Source organism: Xiphophorus hellerii, chromosome 14 (genome assembly GCF_003331165.1).
Source record: "Xiphophorus hellerii strain 12219 chromosome 14, Xiphophorus_hellerii-4.1, whole genome shotgun sequence".
NCBI lineage: Eukaryota > Metazoa > Chordata > Actinopteri > Cyprinodontiformes > Poeciliidae > Xiphophorus > Xiphophorus hellerii.
The window spans coordinates 7,139,306-7,156,511 of record NC_045685.1 but is presented as its reverse complement, the minus strand read 5'-3'; the positions used below and the strand labels follow the sequence as shown (position 1 = coordinate 7,156,511).

Sequence of the window (17,206 nt, the reverse complement as noted above, 5' to 3'; positions counted from 1 at the left end):
GAAGTTACAAGGTTCTGTATAAATAATATTAGAAAATATAATTCGTATTTTTCATTACTAGATTGCTTTTGATTACTTTTCAAAAGTACTCATCAGAGTACATTAACTTGATTAAACTTCTGACTGAGCAATGTTTACTAGTTGAGTAAGATTTGACCAGGAGTAGCAATACTTTTACTCAAGTACTAGAGTTGAGAACTTCTCATGTACAGGCTATTTATCATTTTACCATATTTTCACCATGTTATTCATACGCACTATAAATGTCGGAGTTAACGTAGGTTGCATGATTGATATAATCAATTTGGTTTTATTAAATCTGTTTTACTGGAAATGTTTGTTTTGCAGAGAAGTGAAAGGAAAAACAAAACTGTTCAGTGAGACAGCAGCAGAGCCACACCCTGAACTGTAAAGAGAGACCAGGTGTCTTTTACATAAATGATGAGTCACTCTGTTTAGTTTTTTTGTTTTTTTTGTTTATTATAATTGTTTGCTTCCGTTTAACACCAGAGTATTACTAAGATCTGTAAATCCTACTTCACAGTTTACACAACTGCCTCTGAATTCACCATCACCTCATTAAATCACACGTTTGTTGAGAGATATAACATTACATAACATTAATATCAAGAGCAACACAAACATCTGTCTCAACCAATAAACACATGGATACACACCTATAATAAAATAAATGTCTAAGAGTGAGTTGAGGATAAAAACGTACATAAAATAGGTTAGGCTAAAGGAAAGTGAATAAATAAACTCATGTATTTAACAGAGTACAGTTCATTCTGGGACCCTTAGATGCACAAACGTTTCTTGGTTAAAGAGTTTCTTTTCATTATGAAATACAGGCATGAAAATTACAGACCAGATATTTTTGTTTCAGATATTTTTCTCTGCATACTTGAAGTTTGACTAACAGACTCTTTTCTCAAGCTAATAAGAGAAATGTGGTTAAGAGAGTTTCCTGCTTCTCAGATATTCTTCAATCTTTCAGAGATCTGATTTCAGATGTTTTTAATGAATCGATATTTTAAATTTATGTGAAGCTTCTGGAACAACTTAAAAGTTGGGATGAATGTGAATAAATGCAGAAGAACTGATGTACCAAAAGCAAATTACTCAGCCTGAGTCTTATTAAAATGAAAAGAACACAAAGATGTTCATCTCTTTTTTGGTCTTTTATGGTTTATTTTACATCTTTATTGACATACGCTGATACATTTGTGTCTTTTGATTATGTAGATACTCAACATGCATATAAAAGGTTTTAATTAACATTAAATGTTGTCTTCAATCAAAAAAAAAAAAGATTTAAGCCCTGGAAGTTCAGATCTAAAGACACTTGGCTAAAAACAACTACTGCTGGCCTTTACTTAGAACAGATGAAATTAAACTTCTCTGTATCATTTCTTTTAAACCACTGATGTTTTCCTCTCGTCTCCATGGCTCCAGACATGTCACAGTCGTCCATCGGTTCACCTTTGGCCCAGTTCTGATATCTGACCATCTCATCACTGACCCAGAACCACAAATCCAGAGTGCAGGCATAGCTCAGACCCATCCAGACAAAAGGAGTAGATGCGTCCTTGACTTTCTCCTGGATCCATATTTGATCATCCATGTTGGTGATGGTGACCAGGTCATGGTGGTGATCTCTGCAGTAGGTCAAGGCGTCCTCCCAGTTTTTATTCTCTTTGATCAGGATCACTTCATCTGTCAGAAGTTCAGAAACAGACAAAATAATTCATACTTTATGTCTTAGGACGTTATTTATAAACAAGAACAATGAAATATAGCATGAAAAACTAAAATATATCTGTGATTTGGGAGAACATTGTGAAGTTTCAAGTGTCTTGTATGTTCATGATTTAAGGTAAACATATTCATATTTTCAAGTTACTTCAATATTTTTTTCTGAACACAAATATAAAACTGCGTATGGATAGAGGAATAGATTCGACAGTTTTTTTGTCACACAGTATTAATTATTTTATTGTGGGAATATTTATTAGAACATCTCACCATCATAACAGATGAAAGGTTTTTTCTCATTACAGTTCTCATTCCTCCATCTGACTCCATCATTAAACACAGTCGTGGCACATCGACCACTGTAGTTTATCTGAATGTCAAACCCTTTTCTCCAGTTTCTGAAAGAGAAGCTGCTTCCATCTGACCACCTCCATTTCTCTCTGAACAGACCAATTAAAATGTATGTATTATTTCCCACAGAGCTGGTTTCATTCTTCACTTCTTCATCCTGTAGTTGCTTCGTTCCACTGATCAGGTCTGTGTGTTTCTCTCTGCAGTAACTCTGAGCTTCTGTCCAAGTTTTCATTTCTTGAATCAAGTGATATTTCTTGGATGAATTTCTGTCTGTGATTAAAAAAGTGTGAGGATCAGTCTATCTAAATAATTTCATAGCAGAATAAAATCTTCAGAGGTTACAAGGAGTAACCGAATCACATATAGGTAATTATTTTGTTGTCTAAGTTGTCTAACTTTCTCTTACTTTTGATAATTATTTTAATTTCAAAATGCAGGATTAAAATGCAGCCGGAAACTCAAATGTTCTCACCATCATAGCAGAGAAAATATCGAGGATCATTACAGGACAGGTCTCCCCACTTCAGGCTCTTCCATATGATTCCACAGTTCTGCCACCCATTTGCATCATTTGGTTCTCCTTGGTTCCAGTTTGTCTCACTTTCATTGAACTCCAGTCCAGGATCAGACCAGTGCCACTTTCTGTTACCATCTGTTTGATAATACAGACCAATCCAGGCTTCCCTCCAATCTCCAGGTAAAATGTTGATGAGTCTCTTCATGTCCGTCATGTTAGTCACTGTGGCCAGGTCAGTGTGTTTCTCTCTGCAGTACTGCTGAGCTTCAGTCCAGTTTTTATTCTCATTAATGTAGTGAAACTCATACAGCTGACAAACAATCACACAATAATGACCTAAAACAGAAAAAAAATTCTCAGTGGATTTATTCACAGCAGAATTATAAAGCACAGTATTACTATTACACTACTGACTTTATGATCATTTTATTCAAAATATATATTTGTTACCATCTCATGGTCTGTTGGGTGAAAATTATGTTAAGAAAAGTTCAGCAGCATAGTTTATGCAGAGACACTCACCCATCCAAATGAGCAGCAGCAGAGTCCACTGCATGTTTGATGTTAGTTGTTGTGTCTGATGTCGTTTTCCCACAAATTTGTCTCTGCTGGAGAAAATGTGTGTAAAATATAAAAACATAAATTCTAGCAACGACAAATCTTTTTGTAGCTGTGTGAAGATAAATCCTACTAAAATAGACAGCACTCTTCATACAAATGTCATTGATTATTTACAATAATTATATTGTATTAATACTGAGGATTTTTACAAATGTGCCGTTCAGGAAAACACAGAGAGCAGCTGCTTCCCACCATGACATGTAAAACAAACACACATTTTAATAACTATAAATCCTACTTCACAGTTTACACAACTGCATCTGAATTCACCATCACCTCATTAAATCACACTTTTGTTAAGAGCTATAACATTACATAACATTAATATCAAGAGCAACACAAACATCTGTTTCAAAAAAATAAACACATGGATACACACCAATAATAAAATAAATGTCTAAGTTTGAGTTGAGGATAAAAACTTACATCTGTGGTTCTGCTTCTGCTGCCTTGGCATCTCAATGGATCTTCTGTTCTGCTGTAACTTTTCTAAGGCTGGACTGTTTTTGGGAGGAATTTGAATATTCAAATATTTAAAAAAGGCAGATATTTAGGTTACCATATTTTCAGTTTAATAACATATGATACATTTTTAAGGAAAAGTCTCTGTGTTTTATATTGATGCAGTTTTACATCGACTAAAACATTCAGCTGAAACTGAATGTTTTATTTAGTATCAACAGGGTTGACATACAGTGGATTATGTGAGTGTAATCCAGGTAATAAACAGCAGCATCCTCACAACATGCAGACAAAAATTCCCCCTCATTTTGTTATGAATAAAATAAATTTTTCAGGAGCCGAAACGCAAATTCCACTTAAATTGTTCTTCAGCATATTCTTTAGTTATCTTTCAAAACATTTATCTGAAATCTCAATCTAATATTGGTTGGCTCTTTTCAGTAATTGCTCTTCACCCTTTTAGACCTAAATTTCAAATCTCCGCCTGGATATTTTTGCCTATTTTAATTGTGCGCAGTTTTTTAAATATCCTGTGAGTCAATATATTTGCCCATTTATCCATAACAACTGTACCTTTCACTATCTACCAAGTTATTTTCGCAATTTACCATTTATTTATTTATTTATTTTTTTTACCCCTCCAGGGTTTTTTTTTGTGGGCTCTAGTGTCCCTTATATGACAGTAGGCTGACAGGAAATGGGGGAAGAAAGAGGGGAAGACATGCGGCAAATATCGTCGGGTCCGGGAGTCGAACCCGCGACGGCCGCGTCGAGGACTGAAGGCCTCCAAATATGGGTTGCGGTAACCGCTACGCCACCACGGCACGCCCCCAATTTACCATTTATTAAAAGAGCGCCCTCGGATTAATTTATCTCCCTGCTACACGGGAAATAGCGCAAAGTGTGGCGGAATTACGGTTCTGCAAATCTGGCTGGATTGTCGGCACTACGTTAAGTCTGGAAAGGTTAAGTACATTTGTCCAAACCTCCTCTCATGGAGCCTTAACAGCAGCTCCACACATTCAACGGGGACATGCTGCTTGGCCTATTGGGGATTTTGCAACTAGAAAACTATTTATCTGCAACAGATGACACTTACCTATGTCCACTGGCGCCTCATAATAAAAAACAACACGCCTACAAACTGATGGTAAGATCAGCCAATTTGTCACCAATTTCACAAAACTACAAGCCTTTGATTTATCGTAAGCCAGTGACCAAGACTAAAACCCACTGAGACGTTTAAAGAAAGAAAGGCCTGAACTTGTGGAGTGCTTTATCAGGTCAGAGGAATCCAAAGTGCTTCACGCTACATTCAGTCATCCATGACTGTTGTCATGAACACCTCACCAGGGAGGCGTCCAGGAGGCATCCTGACCAGATGCCCGAGCCACCTCAACTGGCTCCTCTCGATGTGAAGGAGCAGCGGCTCTACTCTGAGTCCCTCCCGGATGACTGAGCTTCTCACCCTATCTCTAAGGGAAAGCCCAGCCACCCTACGGAGAAAACCCATTTCGGCCGCTTGTATCCGCGATCTCGTTCTTTCGGTCATGACCCAAAGCTCATGACCATAGATGAGGGTGGGAACGTAGATCGACCGGTAAATCGAGAGCTTCGCTTTTTGGCTCAGCTCTCTCTTCACCATGACGGACCGGTACAACGCCCGCTTAACGGCAGACGCTGCGCCAATCCGCCTGTCGACCTCCCGCTCCCTTCTTCCCCCATTCGTGAACAAGATTCCGAGATACTTGAACTCCTCCACTTGGGGCAGGACACCCCCCCTGACCCGGAGAAGGCACTCTACCCTTTTCCGGCTCAAGACCATGGCCTCGGATTTGGAGGCACTGATCCCCATCCCGGCCACTTCACACTCGGCTGCGAACCGCTCCAGCGAGAGCTGCAGATCACGACCTGATGAAGCCAAAAGGACCACATCGTCTGCAAAAAGCAGAGATGAGATCCTAAGGCCACCAAATCGGATCCCCTCGACACCTTGGCTGCGCCTAGAAATTCTGTCCATGAAAGTAATGAACAGAATCGGTGACAAAGGGCAGCCCTGGCGGAGTCCAACTCTCACCGGAAACGAGCCCGACTTACTGCCGGCAATGCGGACCAGACTCTGACCCCGGTCATACAGGGACCTGACAGCCCGTATCAAAGGGCCCGGTACCCCATACTCCCGGAGAACCCCCCACAGGGCTCCCCAAGGGACACGGTCGAACGCCTTCTCCAAGTCCACAAAACACATGTAGACTGGTTGGGCGAACTCCCATGCACCCTCCAGGACCCTGCCGAGGGTGTAGAGCTGGTCCAGTGTTCCACGACCAGGACGAAAACCACACTGCTCTTCCTGAATCCGAGGTTCGACTATCCGACGGACCCTCCTCTCCAGGACCCCCGAATAGACCTTGCCAGGGAGACTTAAGAGTGTGACCCCTCTATAATTGGAGCACACCCTCCGGCCCCCCTTTTTGAACAGGGGGACCACCACCCCAGTCTGCCAATCCAGGGGAACTGCCCCCGATGTCCATGCGATATTGCAGAGTCGCATCAGCCAACACAACCCTACAACATCCAGAGCCTTAAGGAACTCCGGGCGGATCTCATCCACCCCCGGGGCCTTGCCACCGAGGAGCTTTTTGACCACCTCGGCGACCTTGTCCCCAGAGATTGGAGAGCCCAACCCAGAGTCCCCAGGCTCCGCTTCCTCAATGGAAGGCATGTTGATGGGATTGAGGAGGTCTTCGACGTTCTCTGCTCACTGGCCCACAACGTCCCGAGTAGAGGTCAGCAGCACACCATCCCCACTATAAACAGTGTTGGTGCTGCACCGCTTCCCCTCCCTGAGACGCCGGATGGTGGACCAGAATCGCCTCGAAGCCGTACGGAAGTCTTTCTCCATGGCCTCTCCAAACTCCTCCCACGCCCGAGTTTTTGCCTCAGCAACCACCCGAGCCGCATGCCGCTTCGCCCGCCGGTACCCATCAGCTGCTTCCGGAGTCCCACAGGCCAAAAAGGCCCGATAGGACTCCTTCTTCAGCCTGACGGCATCCCTCACCGAAGGTGTCCACCAACGGGTTCGAGGGTTGCCGCCGCGACAGGCACCGACAACCTTGCGGCCACAGCTCCGATCGGCCGCCTCGACAATGGAGGCACGGAACATGGTCCACTCAGACTCCATGTCCCCTACCTCCCCCGGGACATGTTCGAAGGTGAATATCTGTGTATAACAGCTCAGTCTCAATGAAATATGCATTTAAAAAGTTCTCCCTTTATTAAGGTAGGACTAAAGACAAGACAGTCTGAACAGAAAACAGATCTTTTATTATTAATTTGAACAGAAATACAGTTTTATCATAACATTAATGGTGATTAAATCTCTGGTAAATGTATGAACACATGAAGGACTACAGTGTGGAAAATAAGTATATATATATATTTATATATATGTAAATGATTTATAATTTCAGTGTACAAATGATAATTTTAAAGTCAAATATTATCAGAGTTATAATCTATTAAACTATTAAAACACACATGATATATTTTATGATCAAGTAATAGAAATCTTGGGTTACCACTAGAAAGATGATTATTTTTAATGAGCAGAATTACAAGCATTGTTCCAATTTCTAATTATTTCAGTTGTTGGATAATTAACTTCTAAACGACATGAAATCTTTTCAAGCAGCTTTAGAAAAGTGGACAGGAAAACTTTTTCTGAGAATTTTGTGATAATCTATGGGATCTTTACATTTGACCAAAGTCTGCACATTAATTTTATTTTTTTTCTCATTGAAAAAGTTATTTTTGATACTCTGCGCTGAACTTTTTGACTTGTTTTATGACATTCTTTCCTGAAGAACAAACAGCTTCTGCCGTCTTCTCTGCTGCTTCCCTTGGTGTTTCTGATTCCTCTGCAGCCTGATATCCTTCATGTGCTCCAAACCGCTGCTCCGGTAGCTGCACCTACACCCAATCCTACTGCTCCTGCTTTGATGACAGCAGTTCCAGCTGCAACACCAGATGTTTCTGCTGCTGCAGCTAATCCTGCTGCTCCGACTGCTCCTATTGCTTTGATGCCAGCAGCTCCAGCTGTTACTGCTACTGCAGCTACTGTAGCAGTAACAGCTACACCAAAAAGTGCTCCCAGCAGTGCACCTGTTGTAACACCTGCTGCTTTATTTAAAATATCACACACGCTGCTTTTAGCTTCCTGCCTGATTTCTTCTTCTGACATATTTTCTGAGGAGTTTGCAAGACGTTTCTCTTCCTGTTGTGTCATTTCCTCCACCATTTGCAGCATCTCGTTTGTGTAGCAGTTTCCATTGTTATCATTCACAATCTCTTCAACTGATTTCAGTATCTCTTTCACCTGGTGGGCGTTGCTCCTGTACGTCTCATCTGAGGGATTTTTCCAGTATTTATTATCTATCACATGGCACCGACCACCACATTTTTTCACTAATTCACTCAAATGTACATTTGGGCTCACATAATCTTTGATTTTTTGCCCTTCTTGGAGATCATCTCCATGAGTAAAAACAACTGTTGCAAAGTTGAACACTTCTTCAGTGAAGTACTGGGTTATTTGTTCGATGATCTTGTTTTCTAGCTCTGTAAATTTTTCTAGTTTTAGCACAATGAGGAAAGCGTGCGGTCCAGGTGAACACTCTGTGATACACTTCACTATTTCAGGTCTTAGACTTTCTTCAGGTTTGTTTGTATCAAAGAATCCAGGTGTGTCAATCAGAGTGGTTTGTCCTCCATTTAGTGATTGAGTTTTTGCTTCACATGGACTTTTTGCTGAGATGGAATCATGGCAGACGGTGAACTGGTCTTCTCCAAATATATTGTTTGCAACACTGCTTTTCCCAGATCCAGTTTTTCCAAGGATCACAATTCTTCTCATGTCGGGAGCTGGAAGAAAAAAACATCACATTAAAATATTTTATTTATTATCAGTGACAGAAATAACAGCATTAAAGAAATTGTGTTTTTTGTAAAATAAATTACACTTCCCATCGATACAACGTCGTTATCATCACTGACAATAAAATGCAACATGTTGCTAAAATTCAGCAGCACAATAAAGGTTGAAGAAGCAGTCCACATCGGACCAGGAGCTAGGATGACTATCTTTTGATTTCAAAAACATAAGTCACTTGGCTCACTGACTTCATTTGGGCTAAAGTCAAGCGCCTTGTTTGACGCTATTTGCTTCAAGTGGCGTTGGGCGCCACTTGTTGTTGCGCAACACCCCCCCCCCCCCCCTTCTGTCTCTACTGTCTCACTCTCTGCTTCCTCTTCTGAGAGGGGAGATGTGCTACCAGCTCTCCTTCTAACGGGTTAATTGAGTTTCCTAAATCTGCCGGGATTTACCCTGCCCAGAACTGAAGTAAACTCTGTTCAAGCTGGTTTCGAGAAACGATTCGCCTGGTTTTCTGACGGCCTACATCCAGGTGTCCCACCCTTCTTCCCCCTGTGAATTAGCCAGACTGAGCAGCCTACAGCCAACTAGTTTCACAGAGCACACCTGTTAACGGTCGCTCGTTCTCTATTTTACAACTTGCATTTGTTATTGAACCAGGTAGGTTTTAGTGACTCGGGCGAGTCCCAAGGATGACGTTTTAAATTTGGGCTACCAGCAACCTAAAAACATTTTAAACTTTTTCCTCTCCAGAATCAAACATCACAGCTATTTTACAACCATCAAAGAACTTTAAGGTGACTCATTAACTGAATGTCCACAACATCTTTTAGATTTTCTTTATGCTAAATATTTTATTAGTAAGGCATTTTTGCAAGGGTCAGTACAGCTTAATTCAGTAGCAGAAATAATCAAATAAGTAAAATCAGTCATCTAGTCTATCTTTCCCTACTGCTGATACTAAGAACTAAAAAAAAGGGAACCTTTGAGAGAGACGGACGGAGTTTGACGTTTCGAACCCCAGACCTGGCTTGATGATGAAGAAGGTGCTGCAGCAGGAGGAAGATGTTGATCGGCGAAGGCAGGAATCTCTGTGATGATTGAAGATGAAGAAGGTGCTGCAGCAGGAGGAAGATGTTGATCGATGAAGGTCAGGATCTCCGCAGGTCTGATGAGCCTCCTCTCCGCATGGATGGTGAGGTCACACAGGACTTGGTGCTGGCAGGAAAAAAGGCACCAGTTCTTCTTCTTTGTCTTTGCCTTTGTCTTCATCTTTGTCTTTGGGGTCTGAACCCAGCCGATGAGAGAAGTGCGATGTGAAGCCACAGGTTGTGGGCCTGACGGGTTGGTCTCCATGAGAAGGTCAGTCTTCGGCTCTGTGGCCCCGGCTCTTCTTCAGCTGCAGAGTTCTTTGTCCATCTCTTGGCTCGAAGCTGCCCGGAGGATCCAACAAAAGGTTCCTCTTTTGCACCCACCTTTTATAGGGTTTCTGACTGCTCAGACAGATGATCTCATATCCATCACTGTCTTACAGACATTTCCTGATGTCTGTGCTAATGTCTCAGGGTTGCTCAACCTCCTATGTCCATTGCCTTCACTACCTTTCACCTAAATAAGGCGTTGATCATCTCTGCTCTCCTGTTAGTTCCTTGCCTTTCACCTTTCACCTACTCTCTACCTCCAACATATCAGTGATGTTTAATTGCAGTTACACCTTTTACACCATTTCAAGTTCAATGTCAAAATCACATTTATATCACATTTATTTTCTTTAGCTTCTCTGATCTAGCATTCATTTATAATTTTATAACCATAACTTATATCACATTTATTTTCTTCAGCTTCTCTGATTTATCATTCATTTATGATTTTATAACCATAACTTATTAATTATACTTATTATAATCCTAATGTGAGTTATTACAGATGTTTTTCTGAAAAGAAACCAAGAATAATCCATGATTCTAATTATTTAATACTAAAATTACAGTTACTTGTTTTTCTTGTAAGTGTTCCCACAAATGTAAGTGTAAATATTATTACAAGTAAACCATTATTAATATAAATATTTTACTTTGAATCTTATCAAATTACCAAAATGTTTAGATTTAATTCTTTAAAACTTTCATGCTTTAAAATAAGAAATAGTCTCAGCTATTTTTTATAAATCTGCAGGCTGGAAACTTACTTCCTCTTTTTCCAGGAAACCTGCTTTTCCTGTTTCATGACTCTTTCTGACTGACAATGATTTCTTATGATTAGATATAAAAAAGTAGAATTAAAGCAAAGTTTGCTGGACACAAAAACAACACACACAACCAGATTTATTTTATTGACACTTAAGTCTACTGCTGGGCCTTGATGTCACTTGAGTGATTCATTTTAAAGATAACTTTATTTATTATTACTGTTAAACTAAAATCTCCAGCATGGGGAAGTGGGATGAGCTCGGATTTTCTTGACACCCCCTCCACGAGGTCAGACCTTTCACATGCTGGGAGTCCATCACCCTCCTGCAGTTCGCCGTCCTCATCCCCTGGAAAGAGAAGATGTTCGTCTGGGATGTGAAGATGCAGATTCTTCATCCTCAGTTGTCACAGAGGGCTCAGTGTAGTCATCAAAACTCCACTTCTCTTGACACCCCCTCCTTGGAGTTTTGATTTCCCCCATGAGGTGATGAATGTCGAAGAAAACTTGGATCGCTCTGAGTCTTCTACAAGAACCTTCGCTGGATGAACTGTCGGTTCTTCAGGATGTGGGATGATTCTTTAGGGAAGGGAAGATGGGCTGAGACAGAAGGCCTCAAAAAAAAAAAAAAAAAATTCTGGCTGTTCAGCAGAGCAAACAAAAAGCATAAGCATCATGACGCTTTATCCGTAATCATGATCCTTTTCCATTTTAATCCATCAGGTTGTGACAGGAGTTCTTCTTTAGCATAGTCCAATTTCTTCACGGCCCTCCCAGTCCAAAGCCTTGAAGTTGTTCTTTGAACGGCAACCTTCCTGTAATAGTGGCCAGTCTACTGTAGGATGGCATGGTGCTTGATTCTCTGGCCATCTTCTTGTAATGTTCTGGTTTGCTGTAGCTAAGAACTGGCTTGAGCACTGCTTCCTCATGGACCCCTTTCTTCATCAGTAGTACTGTGTTGAAGTTCAGTACTTACTTTACAAAATCTTGGGCGTTGAATCTCAGCTTGATCACTGCAGCTTCAGGCCGATCTTGAGCTTTAATCCAAACTCTCTGCCCTGTTTTCAGTGACACTTCGAGCTGCAACTTCCCTTTTTCTTCTCTGAGCAAAAAGGAGAAGTGTCTTCGCCTCCCTGCTTTCTGTGACGTGAACGGAGTTCCTCTGCAGGGGAAGACCTGCTCTTCTAGCAGTTGTCACTGTGTCCATCAGCACCAAGAGGTACTTCTCACCTCTCTTTCCTGTTGTCCCCATTGGCTCTGCTACATCCATGCAGACTGAACCCCATGGGACTGTGCTCTTGATGAACAAACCTTCCATCCGCTGCCCTGGGTGCCCTGCGTATCGACCACATACCTCAAAGTCACACAGCTGCATCGGATGGGCTGAAGGGACATCCAGCAGTCCTGCTTGCTCAGTTCTTCACGGGGGAGTAGCACGCCTGCATATTCGAGGGCCTTATGCACGCACCGTACTACCTGCTCCCCGTGCTACTCTAGGACCACCTGTCCTTAGGTGTTCTGTCCCACCTCGACACCGGCAGAGACAACCTTTCTTAGTGGCACGAAAGGTCGTCATCTTTGCCCCTCCATAGGGCTTCTTCTCAGGTGTGCGCCTTGTCGCTGCACCTCAAGTTTCGGGTGGAGCCTCAGTTCTGCTTTCTTCTTCCACAAATCTTTGTGTGCCACGGGCTTGCCCTTTGCAGTCTCGAAACCATTTTCTTCCCAAATGGCCAAGTCCTCTCTAAGGGCCTGAGCACAGTAGTAACTGTCAGTTACTAACCTGGCACTCTTGATTTTCCTTTTCACCAGCTCCAGCAATCCTTCCAGTACTGCCGTTACTTCTCCGGCTTGAGCACTACCGGGAGCTTTTCCTTTCTGACGGCATCTCTCTTTGCCGTCTTGCTTCAGAATAAATCCCCAGTATGCCGACTGGTCGGACCCCTTTCTGGATCCATCGGTGTGGACTGTCCATTCCAGTTGTCCTGGCTTCTCAGATGTCGCTTGCGGTCGTTTCTTACTGGTGGGTTGTGCTGGCCCAATTTCAAGCTCCGGGTCCAGCAGGATGTCTTTAACCATGTCTGCGTCTGTGTGATGATGTCAGCTGCTGGTGTTTGTTCCTCTGTTGCCGGATGTCTTCTCGATGGCTGCAGTGGAGGACGCGGTGTGCTTCCTCATCCATCGTCAGCTGATGATACTTTTCTTTGTTTCTTGTGCATGCTTGCAGGCTGGTCTTTTCTTTTCTTGTCAACATTACATCACGATCCACTCCAGCAAGAGTGAGCCAACTTTTCTTTGTCAGGGGTTGATGTTTCAGTTCCTCATTCTTGGAACCAACTTCCCCACTTGCTTCAGGTCTGAGTCACAGTAGCTGTGCAGAAACTGATGCAGTTCTGTTGAGGTCTCCTCTTTCTCCAAACGATCTGGGCGGCCGGCTTCCTCCGGTTTCTTCCCCAGATTTTCCTCCTCGAAGTGATCATCCATCACTCCGTCTCTCTGTCGGTTCGAGTTGTCTATCCCCCAAAGCCTCTCTTTGCGCTTTCGAGCAGGGATGGGTCTAGACTATGTTGGCTACTAGCTTCACTGTCTGGATCCGGTCATTTATCCTCAGTAGAAGCTTTCCCTCACCTGTATGCCATACAGTTACTGCAAGGGTTGTGACTGACGGCCATATCAGTCACCATTAACTCTATTCCCTAAGAGTTAACAAACCAAGTGAGCTATTCAGATCCTCACATCTGTTTTCACTGACTTGGCAGGTAGGGCCCTCCTACTCCGTTAGTCTGGGCCCCACGTTGGGCGCCATGAAGGTTATCCTGCAATAGTCAGCCCCGCCCACTCCTCACTACTTCACAGGGCTGCCTACTGACCAGTTCTCCGTCTAACAGGTCCGGAAAATCTCTGAGAGCTGGGTATTACCCTAAAAGTACTCTATAAGAGATAATCTATTTAAACTGGTGGCGAAAGTGATTCGTCTAGCTCTAACTACCTCCAATCCAGAAGTTATGACCCTTTACAGTTAAGAAACAATCAGCTGAGTAGCCCTCGCAGCTGCATAATTCCAATAACCACTTCTGTTAACGGTAGCCCACTTTCTAAATCATAACTTGCACTTGGAACCGGCTAGATTATGTTTAGTGACTTAGATGTAAGTCCCAGGGTCATTATTTACTCTCACCAAAGGAAATTATGAAGCCTCCTATTTACTGGAATCATGTACATTAGTTTTACCTTAATTAAAAGAACTGGACAAAGATTAAATGACTCTATTAATTCCAATGTCCACCAACCTCATTAGAATTTTATAGTATAAATTTATTAAGCAAGCTTAAGCAGGGATATGCGACATACAAATCAATAATCAATCGTATATAATTCAAAAACAGTGTAATAAAATTTACATGTACCATCATACTACCCTGTCTCTTTCCCTAAGAGTTAAGTCGCACGTTCTGAAATGGAATTTCAATGAGCAGATTCAACTCATACCCAGACGATGGTGGATCTTTTGGCAACAGGAATTTCTAGCAGCCTTGGTTGAGGTCTTTGCCTTGTGTGGAAAAACCCTCCGTAGAAAGGAAACAAAGCAGAACGGGTCCGAATCCTTTTTGTGAAACCCAATTCCTCATCCCTGAGGGACCTTTGTCCTTCCTCCAAGTCTTGTTGCAGAGTTTGAGATGGCTGGGTTGAGACGAGACCAACGGTCGAATAAAGAACCAGAGATGGGGCGATGGGACCCAGTCCTTTCTTAGCGGTGTGGAGTCCGAGCTTCCCCGTGGTTCTGAAGTGCTGTCCGTAGCTCAATCTGCTTCTGCAAGTTGTCTCTCCTTCTGCGCCGCCGGACTGGGAACAACTGGTTCCTCTTTTCAGCCCTTTTTATTCATTTCTCCACCATGTGTGTGTATGGGGAGGTTTGGTCTACGTGACTTACTTCACATCTGCTGTCTCTCATGAAAAAGTCCCCACATTTCCCAACCTGTTTCTGCTGACCGTAGTGGAAGTTCCCGTACTTCCCCTTTTTCCGTTGCCTCAGCCAAACTCACCGCACCATCCATCCTGTGCGCCCTGGCCATCTGTTCAGAACTGCTTGCGACATTTCCTGTTAACAGGACTGTACTGCATTTCTCTCTTTCTATAACTCACTATCATTTATTATAACTCATTAAACACATTCAACCTGTTGTTAAACCTGTTTGAATTGATTTCAAATGATCATAACTTCACATTCATTGACAATAAATCACATCTTTTCTTATTGTTATCATTAACCTAATCATTACATAGTTAAATCATTACAGATCATTAATCAGAGATTCTTTGCAGAAAGTTATTGAGTGATTACTTATACTCATATTATTCAGACTTATTCAACTTAATTAACTTTTAATCAAACTACAGGATTACTTTATTTCTTCCAAGCCATTATGCATCTTTTTTCTGCGTGTGCCTGGAAAGATCTCATACCCTTATGCCAGTTTTCTTGACAGTATGGAAAATCTGAAGCCTCAGCAATTGAGAAAAGCCTGCTACCAGGATGGTTCTTTTACATTTTTTCTAATCGCTAAGGTTTGGCAGTGAACCATGTAATGCGCCAGTGAAGTTTAATTTGCCTGCTCTGTAAACAAACATCCTCGACGGCAAAGACAGAAGTGTCAAGCCGAACAAGATGGCTGATAGTTATAATTTGAAGGCGTGGCAGACGTGAACTGAACGGCTTCCTTCACCCACTCTGCTTCCACGGCTGAAACTACAGGCAGACAAAGATACTGAAGCAGCACAGAAAATTGATGTTATTTGTCACAACGTCTCTTTCTGTTTGCTGATTGACCTGGATGAAATGCAACCAGAGAGAATCCAAGTAAAGGGGAGATGCAGAGAAACCACAGCAAGTGTTAAGTGACCATTTATTGATTCAGTTCAATGACAAACATTTGAACATATATTTTAAAGTTTTAGTAAGGGAAGATCCAAAATAGTTTAACATTTTTTAATATGTTTTTTTTTGTTTGTTTTTTACAGTAATGCAACAGTTTCTTCCCTTGGTAATTGGTTACTTTTACAACATAGTAATTGAGTTACTAACTCAGTTAATTTATGAAAAAGTAACTAGTAACTGTAATTGCTTTTTAAAAGTAACCTGCAAAATACTGGTTATTATTTTGAACACGATTTTAACACAAACATATTTTTGTACAACAAACACAAAGACACTGTTAGTATAGAAGATGATAAAAGGTTGACAGTGAAAACTAACAATAATCCCAACTGGACGGTCAGAATGTTGTTAAACTGACAGATTTCACAAACCTGATGAACCTAAAAGACAGAGAAACGTTTCTTTTTAATGAAGGAAAGCATTAAACAAATACAAGTTTTACAAACAGGTATCCTCCACGCCCCACTTTGCAAGTCAAACTTGCTCACAGTCCTTCTGGGGCACCAGTGCAATTCCAGCAGGTGTTGTCTTTGATTGGTCGACTTCGTGTGTCTTAAACCAACAGCCACCACACACACACAAAAAAGTTTGTTTTTTTTCTTGCCAGTTCAGAGAAAATGTTCCCAAAAGTTTAAAGGTATAATCTAGATGTTTGTGGTTTTTAAATGTGACACACGCTTTTGTGTTCTTTATGGTCTGCAGGGATTTTGGACCCATGGACCTTTGAAATGGACGCCACTTTGTTGCTGCTAAATCTTGAACTTTGACCTTAACTGAGACAAGTGAGACAAGCTCAGAATTGTTCAGCACCATTTTAAGCATAAAGGAACTTTTATTAAGAAAAGAAAAAGTTGAATGCACGGAAGAAAAGTGTCTTAACTGTTAAGCAAAAATGGTTTACAAATTACAATCCTAAATAATAATAATAATAATAATAATAAAGGGGGAACTATTTATTATTGTAATTCCTGATGTGTTATTTCCATTTAACTATTCCAAATAATATTTGATTGAAAAAGATTTTAAGGTAAGCCTTACTCACCGTCCATGGTAAGTGTAAACGTTCAGAGGCAGGCTCAGTCCTCCAAAATGAAGATGTAGCGTCCTTCGTGAGAGGATTGTTGTAAAAGACAAAATGGCCTCACAGCTTTATTTCACTTCTGTGAAAAGGTAATTTGACTGGAACCTCAAGTGTGCCAAGCCCAGATCTAGGTGTGTCAACTGTTGTCTTGCAAGTTCTCATTGAACTTCCTGAATCCTCCCCGTGCCAATTTATTCAACATGCTCCATGAAGTCATTAAATTACACAATTTCTGAATATTTTCAAAGGTGGAAAACCAATGCATTCAACAGATTCACATTCTCCCCTAATTGTTTGCTCCTTCTTAACTGTACAGTCTTCAGATTTCGTCAAGGATTTGGCAATCTGCAGAGTTTTTCCTTC

At 41.6% G+C, this 17,206-nt stretch overlaps 1 protein-coding gene across 3 annotated transcripts; it reads right to left on the bottom strand.

Moving 5' to 3' along the window:
* Positions 1–1,234: 1,234 nt before the first annotated feature.
* Positions 1,235–16,935, bottom strand: LOC116732352 (GTPase IMAP family member 7-like). 3 transcript variants are annotated; one of them, XM_032582456.1, is made up of 6 exons: positions 16,805–16,934; positions 3,677–3,750; positions 3,152–3,237; positions 2,585–2,965; positions 2,029–2,382; positions 1,235–1,719 (listed from the first exon to the last, which is right to left on the bottom strand). In XM_032582456.1, the coding sequence occupies exons 3-6, from the start codon at positions 3,183–3,185 to the stop codon at positions 1,376–1,378; spliced, it is 1,113 nt and encodes a 370-aa protein (XP_032438347.1). In that variant the 5' UTR covers positions 3,186–3,237; positions 3,677–3,750; positions 16,805–16,934; the 3' UTR covers positions 1,235–1,375. The 3 variants fall into 3 exon arrangements, with proteins under 3 accessions (XP_032438347.1, XP_032438348.1, XP_032438349.1); XM_032582457.1 differs by having other exon boundaries at positions 3,152–3,234; XM_032582458.1 differs by lacking the exons at positions 1,235–1,719; positions 2,029–2,382; positions 2,585–2,965; positions 3,152–3,237; positions 3,677–3,750 and adding an exon at positions 7,016–8,632 and having other exon boundaries at positions 16,805–16,935.
* Between the last annotated feature and the right edge of the window lie 271 nt (positions 16,936–17,206).